Source organism: Actinia tenebrosa, unplaced genomic scaffold (genome assembly GCF_029948245.1).
Source record: "Actinia tenebrosa isolate PJP-AT-01 unplaced genomic scaffold, QUT_ActTen_1.0 PGA_scaffold4__44_contigs__length_22323623, whole genome shotgun sequence".
In the NCBI taxonomy this organism is placed as follows: Eukaryota; Metazoa; Cnidaria; class Anthozoa; order Actiniaria; family Actiniidae; genus Actinia; species Actinia tenebrosa.
The window spans coordinates 13,760,888-13,778,933 of NW_028292581.1; the positions used below are offsets into that span (position 1 = coordinate 13,760,888).

At 45.4% G+C, this 18,046-nt stretch overlaps 1 protein-coding gene across 2 annotated transcripts; it reads right to left on the reverse strand.

Moving 5' to 3' along the window:
* Positions 1-1,448: 1,448 nt before the first annotated feature.
* On the reverse strand, positions 1,449-4,637 carry LOC148907155 (rho-related protein racA-like). 2 transcript variants are annotated; one of them, XM_089036351.1, is made up of 2 exons: positions 2,186-4,637; positions 1,449-1,863 (listed from the first exon to the last, which is right to left on the reverse strand). In XM_089036351.1, exons 1-2 carry the CDS (start codon positions 2,252-2,254, stop codon positions 1,600-1,602), a joined length of 333 nt encoding a protein of 110 aa, XP_088892477.1. In that variant the 5' UTR covers positions 2,255-4,637; the 3' UTR covers positions 1,449-1,599. Both variants share the same exon structure in this region; 1 of them encodes a protein (XP_088892477.1).
* Positions 4,638-18,046: the final 13,409 nt, after the last annotated feature.

The following is an 18,046-nucleotide window of genomic DNA, read 5'->3' on the forward strand; positions in this document are numbered from 1 at the left end:
GTTGACATTTAGTGGTCAGTTATGGGTTCTTGATATCAAGGTGAATCCGACACCCAGTCCCCGACCCAAGTATTCGTCCATGTGTGTCATCGTGGTCTTTTGACATAACCCAGTGTGCATCTGTATTTTGCTGTACCCCAAAGCACACTGGAAATAAAAACAACTGCGCAGTATCTACAAGGATTAAGAGGCAATTTTCTTTTTCATTTTCGCAGGACAGTAGACTGTTGAAACAATTCATAATCAATTTTCCGCAACCAGTTTTAAATTCTGAGATATTCTAGATAATGTGTTGAGCTTGTGGGACATAGCAACGGTAACTAAGGGAGACGGAGCGTTGAGTTGTGCGTCAACGCAATCTATCCAAACCGAGTTGGATGAGAAAGAAAAACAATAAAAAGGCAATAGTAGATGTCTTGACTTTTATGGAAAGATGAAAACTAGTGAATCCAAAGAAATCCCTCAGCGCAGGAGAGGATCAACAAACAACTGTAAAGGTGAGCACTGGAGAGGTTAATCAGAGAACGTTTTTGTACCGGGTTTACCATCACAACAGCACAAACAACCGACGCGAGGGGACTTGGTGTGATGCACGCACGTGTGACATGTACATTTCAACACAAAGTGATCACTACGTGAATAATTTCCAAAGCAACAAAAAACGATGAATTAGTTCGTTACAGGAGCAGTCGTAGCTCAGTTGGTATAGTGCGCGGCTTTCAAAGTTTACTTAAGGCGCGATTGTACGGAGCAATTTTCTTTGCAACTTGCCTTGCGACAAAAGTTGCAATGTAAAATTGCAGCGTGTAACCTACAGCGCAATTTAAAAAAAAATTTGCGAGATAACTTGCAGCAAGTTGGCAACAATTGAGGCTCCATCGTTTTTCGTTGCTTTGGAAAATATTCACGTAGTGATCACTTTGTGTTGAAATGTACATGTCACACGTGCGTGCATCACACCAAGTCCCCTCGCGTCGGTTGTTTGTGCTGTTGTGATGGTAAACCCGGTACATAAACGTTCCGCTCTGATTAACCTCTCCAGTGCTCACCTTTACATTTGCTTGTTGATCATCTCCTGCGCTGAGGAATTTCTTTAATTGGATTTACTAGTTTTCTTCTTTCCACAAAAGTCAACGCATCTACTATTGCCTTTTTACTGTTTTCCTTTCACATTCAGCTCGGTTTGGATAGATCTAGATTGCGTTGACGCACAACTCATGGCTGCGACTCCCTTAGTTAACGTTGCTATGTCCCAAAAGCTCAACACATTATCTAGAATATCTCAGAATTTTGTCGCAAAGCAGTTACGGGACAAGCTGTAGAGAAAATTGCTCAGTGTAATCGCGCCTTTAGTGCTCAGATCCTCAGGACCGATCTTCAGGATCTCAGGATCTCCACGTCTCTCTGTTCTGTGTTGCTTAAGCATTATTTAAATATCCGTAATAAGGAGCACTTTTAGTCTGAGGGAGTAAAGTGCGCAGCTTCTTCTTGCGCTTTATACATGAGTCCTTGGACCGGGAGAATTGGGCAACCATTCCCCCACGTTATTAGTCGAAGTTAAATAAATATTTTTACCAGTTTGAAAAGACAATATCAAATTTAGAATAGCTTGATTTTATTTACCTGAGACAACAAGAGCAGATTCACCACATACTCAGCCCCGTCACTAACTTTTTTCTCGATCATTTTATCAACCTTCTTAGTGATGTATAGCTCGCATAACGTAACCAGGCGAGGAAGACAGAACCTGTCTGCTAATACCATGATGTCTATAGCATCTCCTTCTTCTATCGGAGCGTGGTCCGTGTACAGGTACTCGAGAATAGCCAAGAAGCTTTCCAGACTGGCTTCTTTGATTTCAGTCTGTTGGAGTGGAATACAAAAATATGGACATGTTTTCAACTTTTAAAATTGATTTGCAAAACTAAAAAGTCACTAACGCACCATACTATTCTTTTATTTCAGAATCGCATGTTTTACATGCGATTCTGAAATAAAAGAAATAGCACAAATTATGCAATAAAGAGTGTGACTAACTTTTTGTTGTTGTTGTTGTTGCTTTTAGAGTCACAAGATAATTTTGGAAACATATCTAAAGACCTTGTGCAAAAAGCCATATAAAGGAACATGTCTTTCCACTTCATTGCTGAAGTCATCATAGTATTCAACAAACTTGATTACTTACCTCTGACGAGTTTCTGCCTTCCATGAAAGCCCCACCCAACATGGCTGCCATGACGTCACAGCGAGCCATCAGGACGGCTTTGTGCGCGTACACGAGTTTCCCTTCGACACGAGTAGTATAGGGAATGGGGGTTCCAGCGCAATCTCAACACGGGGTAAGACCCGCGTCAAAAATCCACCTACGGACGACCCCCACTCCAAGTGTGGTTGAGGGTAACAGCGCACTTAAATATGTTAGTCTATATATGGAGTGCGAAGAATGTAAAGAGTTCGTTAACGACTTTTGCATAATTTGTCTAAGACCTAAAGTTATCGTACCTAAGCCAGAACCCTTTTGGTGTTGTGGTAAAAAAATGCAAATAGAAGATGACACGTCAGCACAGTGTTACGAGTGTGGTAAGAATATTCGTAATGCCGTACCAAATGCTACCAGAGAGCAGTATTACGCCAATGGAGGTCGTAAGAAAACGCCATACAAAAGAATAAAATACTTCCGAGACTGGATGAGTCATATTCAAGGTTTACGACCGGTATATTTAGACACCGAAGTAAGGAAGAAAATCATAGACCACTTAGAAGAGCCAACCCCGCAAAGTCTACGGAAAGCGTTGAAAAAATTAAAGCTAGGGAAATATTACAAAGCTATTCCCTATCTTTTGTCTGAAATTACCGGTAGGCGTATTCCTCATGTCCCAGATATGCAAAGGGCCGAGTGGTTATTCTGTCGGCTGGATAAGGATATTCCTTATTACCCCGACGTAATTTACGAAATATTCCAGCAAATGGACCCCAACCACCCGCTGTTAGAATGGATTCCGAGAAGATGAAATGTGCAGCCGAAATCCACCTACGTTCTTTTCAAAGCAAATGTCTACTGAGCGAGTTTTCTTTGTAGCTCCTCTTTTGCCTCCTGGTAGATCTTTTTGCGAGATTCCTCGGAAAGATCTTTTACGATGGTTTTTTTATTGCCCGACTTTAATTCGCCGTATTTCTTTTCCTCCGCGAGGATCAAAGAAAACTCCGTGTCGTCTATGCGGCGGTCCCGCAGAGCTTGGGAGACTAAGTCGGCGATGGTGTTAGCCTTTGCTCTTGCTAGGGCTATGTGTGTGTCGTGCTTGGATATCTTACCGGACAATTGCTTCATAATGCCTGTCGTAACAGCGGAAACGATGCCGCAGACGGCTCCAACGCTGGCCAAAGGAACGCCAACGACTATTCCAGGTCCGGTAAGCGAAGTAGCAACGCCAGTGCCTGTTAACGCCACGGACATGGAGCCGGAAGTTATCGCGATTTTATGTAGTATGCTTCGGGCTCTGGCGTACTTTTTTCGGACCTCTTCGTAGTGTTTCGCTTGCCCTTCCAAGTAAGCCAGGATTAAGTTTGCTTTGTTGAGCCTAAAGTTTTCAGCGTTTAATTCGTTAGGACCTGTATCCTTAGTGGTAGCGTGATAATTGGGAACATCTGGGTACAACTGAGGTGCTGAAGGTATAACATCCATTATATACTAATGTACGACGCTTTTGGGAATGATATTGAGGAGCAGCCACATCACGACAACCGGGATTATGCCAACTGGAGAGCCTTTAGGAAGATGTTTCCGCATGCAGACCCTAGTAAGTTCGAAAGAAGACCCGATGGGATTTACTATAACGGCGAAAGAATGTACAGCAAAACAGACTTGGAGCCGCATGAGGAGAGGAAAAAGGCACAGCATTTGTCAATAACGAAGGAGGCACCCGTGCATAAAGCACCCAATTTTCCTAGAAACTTATTGTTAACTACGGAAGATTACCCATTTTACGATGCTGAAGGTGGTGTAAACGACTTTGAAACGATGGTAACGTTCCTGAAGATTTCAGTGGGTAGGCAATCATTTGATGTAGTAGTAAGGAATATCTATGGGGATACGATGTTAAAGCATACGTCGGGTAAAGAGGCCAGGGAATGGTTAGCAGGACCCAATATGCGATATTGGCCGCAGCAGTTAAACTTTGCTGTCTGGGCCGCCACTAAAGGTTGTGGCGTTGCCGCGGATATGTTTCACGTTCCGATCATGCGGTTTCACGTTGCCTTTACGGTAAGGAGGTTGTTGAAGGAGCTTAACGTACCTTTACCGGGAGATAAGGCATTTAATCCAATGAATAATCGATATAACGCCGCAGCCCTAGAAAGGTTAATTAATGAGTTCAAACCACAGCAAAGAGACTTTCGTTACAAAGAGGGTAAGACGCATGGCCTTGGCATCGTTTACGTTTGGGGTGCCAACGGTGAGAAGCCGGCCGATTATGGGCATCAGGAATACCCAAGTAATGAGTTAGAGTTCGGTGATATGGGTGGTAATAAGGGTAGTAATTCATTAATTACTAGAATTCAAACGAACTACCCCGGCACTTGGGATCCATTTGTGTTAATGGAAGGAAAAGGTTTAAGGAACCTAGCCAGGATCAACCGCAGCATTGAAGCATTTGTGTACTGCATCTTAGGAGCGCAGGTAAATACCCGCAGCCCCATCGTTGGATCCCAAGGTGCTTCGCGGGAAACGCAAGAAGAATTCCTAACTTTATTTGAGTCTGCAATAATAGAAAATGACATATCTAAATCGGTGCAGAGATATCAATTAGCGGTGCAGCAGTCTAAAGTGCGACTGGATTACGCTTTGTCGCCTGGTTGTTGGTTAATGCCAAGTAATTTGGTTATTAACACCAATTCCGTTGTGGGTTATAACAACAAGCTGCAGCGAGCTACTAAGGATATGAAGTTTGGGGTGAATGACGTGAACTCTGACATGACCAAGGGCATTACTCACTTCGTAGAGAAACCAAAAAAAGAGGTAGAAAAACCATTAAAAAAGGCGTACGTGCCACCAAAGAAACCAGTAAAGAAGGTTACCGAGGAATATGACCATGACTTACTAAAAGCCGGCTTAGCAGCTGCAAGCATTGGTCTGAGCTATTATATATGGCGATGAACAACCCCTACGTAGCTGGAGTAGATTGTGTTTATACGACTTACACAGGCGAGAAAAAATACACCCAGGCATCTTGGGTTGATGTCACGGGGATGTCTGTGAATTTGAACTACTCAGGAAAGAAGTTAATCCTTTGTAGTATTTGCATTGGCACGAGCAGCCATGCCAACGTGGGCTTTAGGTTCCTGGATGAGAATGGCATACTGCAGCCTATGCGCGCGAAGACAAACAACAGGGAGCCTGCGCATTTCTCCGTAGAGCCCAACCCCAGCAGTGCCGAAAATCTATCGGTTTGGACTTTCCACATGGTCGCCGATTGCCATGGGAAGGTAAAGCTGCAAATAAGAGTAGACGATTCTGGTAGTGTTTGCATAAATAGCATAGAAAATCAGAGAGATACTATCTACAATCACAAGACCATTAGCACTCTTACGGTAATGAGTCTATAGAAGGGAATTTATTCCCTGAAATATATGAACCCACACGCGAAGGAAGATTGGTTTCTTCATTATTTGGAGGAGAAGGAATACTTAGAACAGCATTGGTATGACACCGGGCTGTGGGTGAAGGTTGGGGGCTTGGGATTAATCGTGTGTACTATTACCATTAACACGGGGTATTCGTGCAATGCTGGGTTTAGGATTGTCGATGAGAATGACTATTCATTACTGCCTTACAGAAAAAAAGATAATAATAGGAACCCGACCCATTTTTCGTCGGAGCCCCCACCGCGAAGCACAGAGGACATAACGTCAATAACTTTTCACATGATAGCCAATTGTCAATATGCGAAGCTTCAGGTTCTTCCCAACGACGTTGCCTACTTTCGAATAAATGGTCAAGGCGCTGCTTCCGCTGATGCTGCTTGGTGCCATAAACCCATTTCTACTATGACTGCCCTACCCCTGATACCAAATTATCAAGGCGGTGCGAATACTATCTTTACTTATCCCCAGTCGAGGACGCCTCGGGCGCCCGACGACGATAAGCCACCAGTAATACACAAGGATAAGATTAAGCCTTCATCTTCTTCAGAAGTACCACTCCAATAGCGACGACCAAGATCCAAATGTTATTCCCCACGAACTTTAACAGTTCGCCGCCGGCCCTAAGTGCCAAGGAAACAACCGAACCCAGCAGCCCAGGAAGACCGGCTGCCATCTTTTTTCCCAAGTCCGTTAGTCCACTGCCTAATTTCTTTACGCCCGCGCCTGTAGCCTTAAGCGTGGATAGGATGACTCCTACTACGCTCGAAATAGCAACCGCAAATGCCAGCGGAATACCATACTTCACCAGAGCTCTTTTTACCTTTTCCTTGGTGGTAAGCCCCAGCTCCTTTTTCAGGTTTTCCTTTTGAGCCCGCAATTCCGCAACTCTCTCCTGAAGGGCTTCTAATTCCCTTTGTGCTGCTTCCCTTTCCTCTTCGGTACGAGTTTGGTCCGCAATTACTTCTTGCTGCCGCTCTATTTGCCCCTCCAGGTCTTCAATAGCCTGATCTCTTTGCCGGATTTGTTCCTCCTTAGTATTGATTTCAGCCATTAACCGTCGCCGTTCCACTAAAGAGCCGGCTATGGTGGTTTGTAGGTTATCGGTATCGTCTTTAATTAGATCCAACTCCTGCAGGGCGAGGTTAAGAGCCCTTTGAGTTTGATTTCTTTCGCGTCGAATTTGGGTTCTTTGGTCTACCAACTCCCTTATTTCTTGATCTTTGAATTCGACCTCCCTTTTGTGTGCGTCGGCAAGCCGCTGGTTTTGCTTCATGTATTCCTCCTCCCTTTCTTCCAACGTTTCCCGCAGTGCTTCCGTTGAGGTGCCAGAGCTTTGAGCTTCTTCTAAGTCCCTTTGTGCTTTATCTCTTTCGCGCAGGGTTTTATCCAACTGGTTTCTCATTTCTACCATTCTTTCGTTACCGAACTTTTTTTCAGCATCGACAATTAGCTGAGTTTGCTTTGCGTATTCTACCTCCCTTTCTTTTAACGTTTTTTGTAGTTCCTCGACGCGTTTTTCTAGCGCAACCTTTTCATTCAGGGTTTGCAACCTTTCTAACATGCTCCTAGTAGCCTGCTGAAAGCCTTTTAATCTTGAGACGTCGCCCCTAACGTCACCATTCTCATCAAAGAGGGGTTGTGGTTTCGTCCAGCGGTCTTTGTCGGGAAATCTTAAGTCTTGGACGCTTATGAGGACTTTGTTTCCCTTTTCCGTAAGCTTTACGTCGTCAGCATCAAAGTTGTCGTAGCGCTGCGTTAGCTCTTGCATTGCCCACTCTACGGTTTCCCGCGCGGCTGCTTCGTCTGTGTTTTGAAGTTCCAAGTACTCGGGGACGGGGCTGCCGCGGTTCCTTGATTGCCACATGCGATTCAAGGCTGCCTTGAAGCTTTTCCACCTATTGCCATACTTGCTTATCAAGGCCATGTCGTAAAGCAAAGGCTTTGCCCCCGCGTTTTTAGTCCATTCATCAAATTCTTCATCGTTAATATCGACTTGGCCTTCTTCGGTAAGGGGGTCAAAATCCGTTCCTTCTACTTCCATTATATATGATAAGCTCAAAGTTAAATCCCAACGTATTACCTAAGCAGGTTGGCGGGCTGAAAGCGGAACGCACCTTTCACCGGGTCACCTTTACCCCTTCTAGCGCTAAGCCAGGGGAAACCCTGTACGTAGGCGTGCCCCGCCTAACGGATAACCTAGTCTTAGTTCCTGGCACCTTGGCTTTGAGGTTTGACCTAGCAATACAACCAAGCACCAAGGACAAGCGCTATACCGTCAATAACGTGGGTAGGAACCTCGTCTCTAAGATGAGAATCAAGTTCGCCGGGGAATCCCTCTTAGACTTAAATAGGTACGACCTGTACACCACGTATAAGGATCTGTGGCTAACAGCCTTTGACCGTGCACAAAAGATAGAGCAGGGAATTGGAAGCGTTATTCTACGTAAGCTTCGCAGCGATACTAACCCCGCGCCTACGGACTCCAGTGGAGCAACCGCAGTAGCAGACGCAACAAGGGTAAAGACCGCTTATGGTAGCAAGTACGTCATACCTTTGGACTTTGAAGTAATTACGAACCATGGCGTGTATTACCCCAGACAGTTATCCGAGTTACAGTTTGAAGTAACCTTGGCAGACACTACGAACGTCATAGGAGGCATGGACAGCGCAATTAGCGGGGCTGTTGATCCTTATTCTATCACCAACTTAGAACTGCAGTACGAGACCGTGTACAGCGAAGAGCTGGCCCGTAGCGCTGGCATGGAATACAGCTCCGGGAAGGCATTCCTTTACGACCACGTAGTGATGTATAAGACGTTCAGCTTCCTGGATAAGACGGATGAGGTTATCAACCAAAGCATTAACCTCCCGCGAAGAAGTCTCACGGGGTTAATGCTGGTGTTTGCCAAACCCTACGAAGCCGGTAAGCGCGACTCCGAGGCCTTTCACAACCCCAACATTACTAACGTGGGGGTCAACATAAACGGCGTTCCAAACAAGGTTTACTCCCAGGGGATAAAGCCCGCAGACGTGTACAGAGAGGCCATGCGCAAGTTTGGCGACCAAATTAGCCCCGAGGAATTCTTTAAGGATAAGTATGCGCTGTGGATTGACATGCGCACCATTAACGACGAAGACCTACATGGTCAAGGCCTCCGTCTAGTAAATACGCAGGATGGCATAACATTGGAGATCAAACGCACCAAGAATGCCTCCGCGGGCGACGGTGATAAAATAAACTGCTACGTCTTCGTCGTGTCTGACGCGCAGTTAAGCGTAGAAATGAACCAATTGAAAAGCGTTGCCTACTAGGACGGCTGAGGAATGAAGTCGTCAATGTTAAAATATTTCTTGAATATACAATGCTTCGCGTATTTGAAAGCAACGGTACGAAACTGCAAGTCGTGCAAGGCGATAAATTGTACTTCAAAGCAAAGGAAGTAGCGGCCGCATTGGGCTACGAACGCCCAAAAGATGCAATTAAGGTGCACGTTCGCGATAAATACAAGGTAAGGCTTAGCGAACTTAGAATGGAGGTGAATCGCCTCCCTTCCAATTCACACCCACATTCCCTGTATGTGAACGAATCCGGATTGTATCAGTTGATATTCTCCTCGAAGATGGCAAAGGCAGAAGAATTCCAAGATTGGGTCCTCGAAGAAGTCCTACCCGCGTTGAGAAAGACAGGTAAATATGCGATGAACAAACGCTTTGACAGCCCGAATAAATTAGTTTTTAAGATAGAAAATGAAGCTGACCTGCATGCAAAGGTAGTCGACTACATACGTAGGTTTTACCCTGAATTCATCATAGCGCCGGGTCTTGGCGAACTTCAAGATTCAGACAGCAAGCGAATAACATGCTGGCGAAAAGGCTACCAAGCCGGCCAGCCAGACCTTTTAATCCTAAATGCGCATAAGAAATACCGCGGGTTGTGTATTGAGTTGAAAACCCCAAAAGGAAACGGCGTCTTATCCGCGAAGCAATCCAAAAAAATCTCACAGCTTGACGTAAATGGTTACCTAACGATGGTTAGCAACGATTACGACATTATCTGCCGTGCCCTGATGGATTACGCGGATGGCATTCGTATTCCCTGTAAGGGCTGTGTAAAGCGGTTTAAGTCCTACGCCACTTTGAAAACGCACCTAAAGATATTCCATAGGTATAATGAAGCTCAGCTTGACTCACTGGCGTGATCTTGCCCACGGTAAAGCATACGAAATAAAAAATTACGTCGTCTTCGAAGACATCGACCGTTTACGGTTAGTCCTCAAAGACTTAGAAGGCAAGGAATATTCCCTTTGGGCGCCGGATTGCGTGCGGTACGTAATTCAGGGCGAGGAATTCACCCACTTACGCAGCTATGGTAAGGTAAATGGCCGATGGAAGTTTGACATTGAAAGAAGAGTTACTCCATCTCCTCTTTGTAGTTAAGCGCCCGCTGCGCTTTAGGATCCGCGGAGCACCAATGCCCCACAAAGGATCCTTCGGAGAATACCCTGTCGCAATGAAGGCAGGTGTATTTTTTACGCGGTTTGGGAGGGGTAATGCAGTCTGCAGGTAGTTCGCACGTAATACAGTCCATATATTGAAAGGGTGATTAGGGCGCCCCAAAGAATGCCGTGAAGTAGGCTACCATATACTTAGGGGACTCTGCAAGGCCCCTTTAAAGGGGTCTTTATTTTTATTTATTATTATTCATTATCCTTAATAATAATAAATAAAAATAAGGATGAGATTCGAGACTCTTTGCGCAAACCCTACCTTACTATTAAAGGCCCCAAGAAATGCTATTTCAAAAGTGTCTCAGAATGTTAACAATAAGGTTAAATCTTTGTTAAGTATGTGTGGAAACTATTTCAAAGAGTGTCTCAGAATGTTGACGTTTAGGTTAAATCTTTGTTAAGGATGCCTGGAAACTATTTCAAAGAGTGTCTCAGAATGTTGACGTTTAGGTTAAATCTTTGTTAAGACACCCCGGAAACTATTTCAAAAGTGTCTCAGAATGTTGACGTTTAGGTTAAATCTTTGTTAAGACAGTTGAAGATATGTTCCTCTTCTCTAACACAACCACAACGATCGCACTCTTGCCTCCAATACTCCCTTTTAGTCCACGGAACGCCTTCGGCGCGTTCAAAAGAGGGGAAAGTACGGACTATCTTCTTATGGTAATCTATGCGATTCCTTAAGTAATCCTCTTTATGCGGGCAGCGACACATCAAATCCGCACATTGGTAGCAATCCACGCCTTCCAAGTCGTAAGCGCGGGAGAGAAACCTATAATCATGCGTTCTCCGGTGCGTCTGTAAACGTTGACGACTACTAAGTATCTTATTACAGAAACTACACTGTCTGGTTCGATTACAGACGCCCCTTTTCAGATGCTGCTGCATTTCGAAGGGGTTGTGGAATTCCTTATTACAGTCCTTACAAAGCCCACAAATGCGTTTATCCTGATGTTGTTGCATCTTTTGAACGGTGCTGAATTCCTTACCGCAATCCTTACAAGCGCGGCTAAGGGGTTTCTTCGTACAAACGCCGCGACGAACGTGGTATTGAAGTCTTTGTTTGGTGCTGAACACCTTCTTACACAACAAGCAGTCCATATATACTTAACAATATCTTAGCCTCCATTTAACATCCTTAACAAAGATTTAACCTAAACGTCAACATTCTGAGACACTTTTGAAATAGTTTCCGGGGTGTCTTAACAAAGATTTAACCTAAACGTCAACATTCTGAGACACTCTTTGAAATAGTTTCCAGGCATCCTTAACAAAGATTTAACCTTATTGTCAACATTCTGGGACACTCTTTGAAATAGTTTCCAGGCATCCTTAACAAAGATTTAACCTTATTGTCAACATTCTACAGGGGATATCGCATGAAGTCCTTAACGGACTCCTTAGCCCACGTTGCCATAGTTATCAGCGCACCAAACCGTTCTGCGCGCTTCAGACCGCACATTTCATCGTACAATTCCTGCACGCGCTCTTTTAACCGGTCTATCTCCTCCCTTTGCATTTCTATGGTGTCTCTTTTATCTTTTGCGTCGGTGGCAATCCTTCTTACTGCGTCCACTGGGTCCATCGTATATATAATGGATCCGAACCATATTCCCTGCAATGCTCTGATAGTAGGACCCACCGGCTGCGGCAAAACGCAGTTCGTCGTGGAGCAGCTATTAGGACCCTTTAGATACCGCTTCGACTATATCGTGCTACTTTGTCCCACCTACGTGAATAACCGCACCTGGACGGGCATAGGAGTGAAAGATGACGACTTCTTCGTAGATATCTTAGACCCTAACGAGTTATCCAGCCATCTTAAGTTCTGGCACAAGCAATTCCCTAAAGATACACAGACTTTACTCATATTGGATGACATTGCCTGTGGGGACGACGTAAAAAGACGCACTTCCGAGCTCGTTAAACTCGCCTTCAGCGGTAGGCATGACAATATCAGCGTTTGGTTGCTCTCGCAGCAGCTTACCAGTGTCTCTAAACCCTTCAGGGAAAACATAGGCTCTCTCGTAGTATTTTATACGCCCAGTAAGTCTGACCTGGAAACCATCTTAAGCGACTACGGCGGTGAGATAAGCAAGGAACAGTTACACGAATACATGCGGCATTTAAAGACGCACCAACATTCCAAGATGATCTTCTCTTTGAGGTTTCCCTACACGGTTGGAATCTATGATTCCTAATGTATATGGACATTGAGCAGCTCTTAGATGAAGTCCCCACGCAGTTAGATGAAAGTAACCTCAAGGAACAACTTAACATCCTTGTGTCTTCTGGGAAGTGTAAAGAAATGATAGGCAAGGAACTTACCCATGAGCAGGTTAATAAGTTGTCAGAAGAGGAAGTTAAGAAGTTCCATAAGAGGTATGAGGCTGCCCTTGCAAGTAAGACCACGGACGCCGTAGCAGACTCAGCCATTAAGCTGGCCACCAAGCTTCTCGGACTTGCGCTGCCCATAGACGACGTGGAGCAACTGCGAAAGGACATAAGCGAGGACTATGTCATCGCCCAAGAACTTAAGATAACCTGCGGGTGGTTGTCTTTGAAGTGCGGTAAGTTAATGGCAGTCGCCTCTGCGGCACTTCACGTAGCTCAGCACGTCGACTTGAAGGAACTTGCGGGCACCTTTGGTGCCTATTGGAAGGACTTCAAGAAGGATAGAGAAGTCGAAAAGGTCTTCCAGGCGGCACTTGCTGAGGTACCTGATCAAGTCGCCTCAAGTACTTAGTCAAGTCGTTGTCAAGTCGTTGTCAAGTCACCTCAAGTACTTAGTCAAGTCGTTGTCAAGTCATTGCCAAGTCATTGTCAAGTCGTCATCAAGTTACTTGTCAAGTCCTTCAAGTCCCTTAATATAAGATGAGTGGCACCGAAGAACAACCACCCGTAGAAGATACCAAGATTACCAAGGCTAAATCTCCAGGCAGAGTCACTGCCGGAAAGAAGCTCGCGGAGATGAATAAAAAGAACAAGGCAAAAAAGGAGGAAAAGGTGGAGGAAAAAGAAGAGGAATCCTTTTGGAATCCTGGGTACGTCATCGGCGCGTTAGGAGTCGCTATAGCAGCAGGCAGCCTTTACTTACAATGGCGGGCTACGAAGCCAAAAGTAGAACCACCAACATATCACGCGCCCGTGCACGCACCTGTGGAGGTTAGAAAAAGTAAGATCCCTGAAATGGAGTAAATTTATCACCCGCGGCGACCTAGATTTTCCTTCTCGCTTTGTAATATAATGTCAACCGCGTTATTGAAAACTGTTGAAGAAGCAGCTATCATTACTTCCATCGTTGCGGGTATTGGTTGGGTAGGTAAGAAAGTGCTCAAAGAAGACTTTACTGAAGACCCAAGCAAGAGCTTCGCTAATTTTGCTAAAATGACCGCTGCCGTAGGCGGGGCTATCATGGTAAAGGATTACCTACGGAAGGAAAAGTACCTGCCTAACATATAATGGTTAGCTTAGTCGCAGGTGGAGTTATTGCAGCCTTAGCATTCACTGGAGCTAATTATGGTGGTAGATATCTGGATAGATTAGTTAGCGGTGATAGGAACGCAGAATCTAACGCTGAGAGGAAAAGGCACGACTTAGCGCTGGAGAAATATCAGCGAGACGTGGCGGCTTGGAATGAAAAAAGACAAGCTTACAGGGATTGGTTGGACAAGAACTACCAAGACAAAATGCAGGCGGATAAGAACTTCGAAAATACAGACTACGCCTTTAAGCTCTATGCGCAGGCGCATCCCGACTTTAGAATGAGAAAGCCTCAGTTCAAGAATTACTACCAGCCTTCTAAGAAACAAAAAGACAATGAGTTGGTCTTCGTAGGAGTCGCAGGGCTGGCGGGAGGCGTAGCTTTGGCGTATCTAATATAATGATCGTCTTTTTGGAAAGCGATAAAAATAACTTTACCACTTATTTAAATCCCCCCATTAAAGCCCATAAGGTTCGGCTCATAAGTTGCTCTTTGTACAATTCTTGGTATAACCTGATTAGGGGCATAGTCACTGAGCATACAGGAGGATCTAACTATCAAGCCGTATTGCTGCCCGATGGACATTATACGCCAATCACACTGGCCAAGGAATTAGCAAAACACGGTTATACTCTCACCACGGGATTACCGCACGAAATGACCCTCAAACATAATATGCCAAACTATTCAGTAACTTTTGGAAAGTCTGACCCATTGGGATCTTTATTATGTGCCTCGGGCAAAACAATTACCAACACAGCCATACCTGTGAAATGGAAAGTCGCATCCTCTTACGAAGTCTATTGCGATTTAGTCAATAGTTACAGCAATGGAGAAAAGTCTTCTCTTATGTCCAAGTTTCTGCCCAAAGGTAATCCATTTGACCCAGTAGAATACACTCCCATTTCTTTGAGCTATGACTTGTCTCATTTGGTAGAAAGCATAAACATCACCATTAAGGTGGACGGAAAGACGGTGGATTTTAACGGACGCAAGATCAATCTTGTCCTATCCTTCGCTTGAATCAAGCGAAGCGCGATTCTATTCATATAATGGGCCGCGTAGAGGACAAACTCAAAAGGATTTACTATGGACCTGAAGGCTATTGGAGAGGAGCGTCGGCCATCAAGAAACTCGCGACCGCGGCCAGGGTATCAGAAGAAACGGCTAAGAACTGGCTAAGAAAACAAACCCTCTGGCAGGTTTATCTTCCCGTGCCCAAGTACATTCCCAGGCCCAGCTTTACCGTAAATGCCCCCAATGAAGTTCATCAGGCGGATTTGCTTTTCTTGCCGCACGATAAGGTGAGAAAAAAGACCTATAGGTACGCTTTGACCGTAGTTGATATCGCAAGCAGATACAAGGACGCCGAACCCATAACCAGCAAGGATTCTGGGGAAGTCGCAGAAGCCCTAGGTAGGATTTATAAGCGCGTCTTGAAATGGCCTAAGCTGCTGCAAGTGGATGCGGGGACAGAGTTCATGGGCGTGGTTACTAAGACCCTGAAAGACCACGACACTAAGATTAGAAGAGCCGAAGCTGAGTACCACAGGGGTCAGAGCATCGTCGAAAGATTCAACAAGACCTTGGCCGAGCGTCTCTTTGGGTACCAGTATTGGAAAGAGCTGGAAGATCCCTCCAAGCGCAACAGGGAATGGACTCAGAGGCTCCCCCAGGTCGTCGCGGCTTTGAACAACGAGGCGGCCAGGGCTACGGGAATAAAACCCAAGGATGCCATAAAAAAGAAACACGTGGAACACAAGTCCTACGTCAGAAGTTCGAGGGCGGTCTTCCCCCATGAAAAAAAATTAGGTAATGTCACAGTCCGATATCTCTACGGACCGGGTGAATTAGAAGGAGGATCCAAAAGAGCTACGGATCCTAATTGGTCTTTGGAAACTTACCAGATCCGAAGCGTAATAGCTAAGAAGGGTCAGCCCATCTTGTATTATCTTCACGATGGCCCCACACGTGGGTTCGTCATGGAAGAACTGCTTATCGTGTGATGTCCGAATGCTATCGTATGCACTCCGTCATCACACATCCATCGCTTACCGTCAAATGCAGACAGCGACACCTTCTCCTGCGTGACGTTATGTATCTGATGACCATAGCTGCGCAGGCTGTTCATCTTATGCCGCTGTTCCTTGCGTGTTCGTAATACGTTGAGGTAGGACTCGTGCGTAATGTCCTTCTTAACCACGTACTTTTTTACGCCTTTAGCTTTCTTTTCTACGCCGTCTAACTTTAGCACGCTGTACATCTTTGGTTTCAGACCCACGTACTCTACTATGGGTTTTCCTAACATTTCGTCTTTCATCTTCCCAATTACCTTCTTATTCTTCGCAGAGTAAAGGAAGTGCTCCTTCGGGTAACCGCTGGTGTCGTACTCGTCTATGTCGGGGAGGCAGTCTTTGTAAACGTCTTCCGTTTGCACTTCTAGAATTAGGGAGTCGGTGTCTGTGTACAGGAGGCGACAGCGGTCTCCGTACTTTGGCTTAAGCTTATCGTAGTAGAACTCATGCATAAGCAGCTTCGATAGATCCAGCACCGTAAAGCCTGTGTAAACGGGCTTGTTTAGTAAGAGGTTTGCCCTTTTCATGTGAATCACGTAGAAGTTCAGCATTTCTACGTATCTAACGAAGCCTGGCTGTGACACGTATGCTTCTGCTTCCTCTTTGGTGCTGACTATTTTTACGCTTACGCGCTTGCGGATGTTCTCCATTGTCTTTCCGAACACGCTGTTGTTCATCAGTTTGAAGAGGTTTTTCTCGAAGTCATTTTTCGCTGCGGTACGCTTTTGCGTGTTAAAGTCAATGTAGGGGCGCATCCAGGGTTCCTGCGTGAATTTTAGGACTCTGTGGATCTTCTCTACGCGCATTCCGTGTCGCACGTAGAACTGCAGGTTGCGGTAATGTACCACATACTTCTTCTTATCCATCAGGTTCATAGTTAGTTTCCTGTACGGTTTGTAACCAGGGCACATTTGCTTTTGCAGCGGACTTAGCTGCTTAAATGGTATCTCTATCGCTTCTGGTGCTAAGGGGAACTCATTGTGTTCGTCGTGCAGGCGCTCTGGGTACTCCAGATCCACTTCTAAGACGTAACCCTTGTCTTCCTCCTTTCCTACCTGCATGTAGAAGTCTATCGGCTTCACTGGATCCCATTCGAAGTCTCTCACAGGTAGGTACTGTGACATTGCCCAACCATAAAGGTTATTCGCATCCAGGTAGTAAATGTATGTGGTTGGTTTCTCTGGGTCGTGCTCTACTAAGGGGTTGTTTGCGCGGGCGTAACGTCGGCTGGGTCCGCATACGCCGCCACGAATACCGTCTTCCATAAACCGATACATGTCGTACTCCGTTAGGAGATCCAACTGCGCATTTGTCTTCTTTAACAAAGCACTCCAGCTGAGCCCAGGAGCCGTGTAGAAATTAGCGGGATCCAATCCGTAATATTCCATAGCCATCTTTCTGAAGCTTTGGAAAACATCTGCAAGCAGCACTACGTCAGACCTTAGGTAGATGTCGTGGTAGTCCCCCATGTTCTCACAGGAGTACTTTTCCCACACGTCTAACGCATGCTGGTACTCCTCATCCTTTATGCCGGACTCGTTTAGGGTGCTGTAGAAGCGATCTTTGGGTGGTAGGGACTCTTTGAATCGATCCCAGGAATCCATGTATTCGTATGGGTAGACTCCTTTCCTTTCCGCGCCATATTGACTGGAAATGGGAAAGTTGGTGTTATACTTTACGAGGTTTGCTAAGGAGTCCGCCATAAACTGCTGCGAATCTAAGAACTTTAGCTTACCCACAGTTACGGACATGTAGCGCTCTTTGTTGTTGGGTATGCATTTGACGTCGGAGCCGTCTGTTCCTTGTAGTAGCAAATGGGAGTCGTAACCGCGGAGGTTGTGAAAGAACACCGGAATCTCCATGTCTGGATTTACTTTGAAGTTTATATTGCATTTCCAATGAGCCGCTCCTCTGTATTTACCCGTGATGTGGCAGTGATCCCTAACCTTATCCACATAGAAATCCTCAACAAATGTTTTGTGGCAGTGAATGCAGTGCGTGGAGGGCTTTCCCGGCTTCTCACCTTTCTTAGCATACTTCCCGCATTTAAAATGAGCTTCTCCTAGATACTTTCCATCTTCATCCCACGCTTTCTTGGCTCGTCTTCCAAACTGAAGAAGCGTATGTTGGCAAATGTGGCATTTTTTTGCCTTGTTAAAAGCCTCCTGGTTCTCTTTGGTAAATTCCATCTTCTTTGGACGTCTTAATTGTTCTCTAATCTTCCCCTCCTCTTCTCGCAATGCTTCTAGAAACTCATTAGCTGCGTTCTTACCTCGGTAAATCACAGGAGGGTTTGCTTTACCGTCTGATCTGACTACTATGTAACCAAAGGAGCAGAT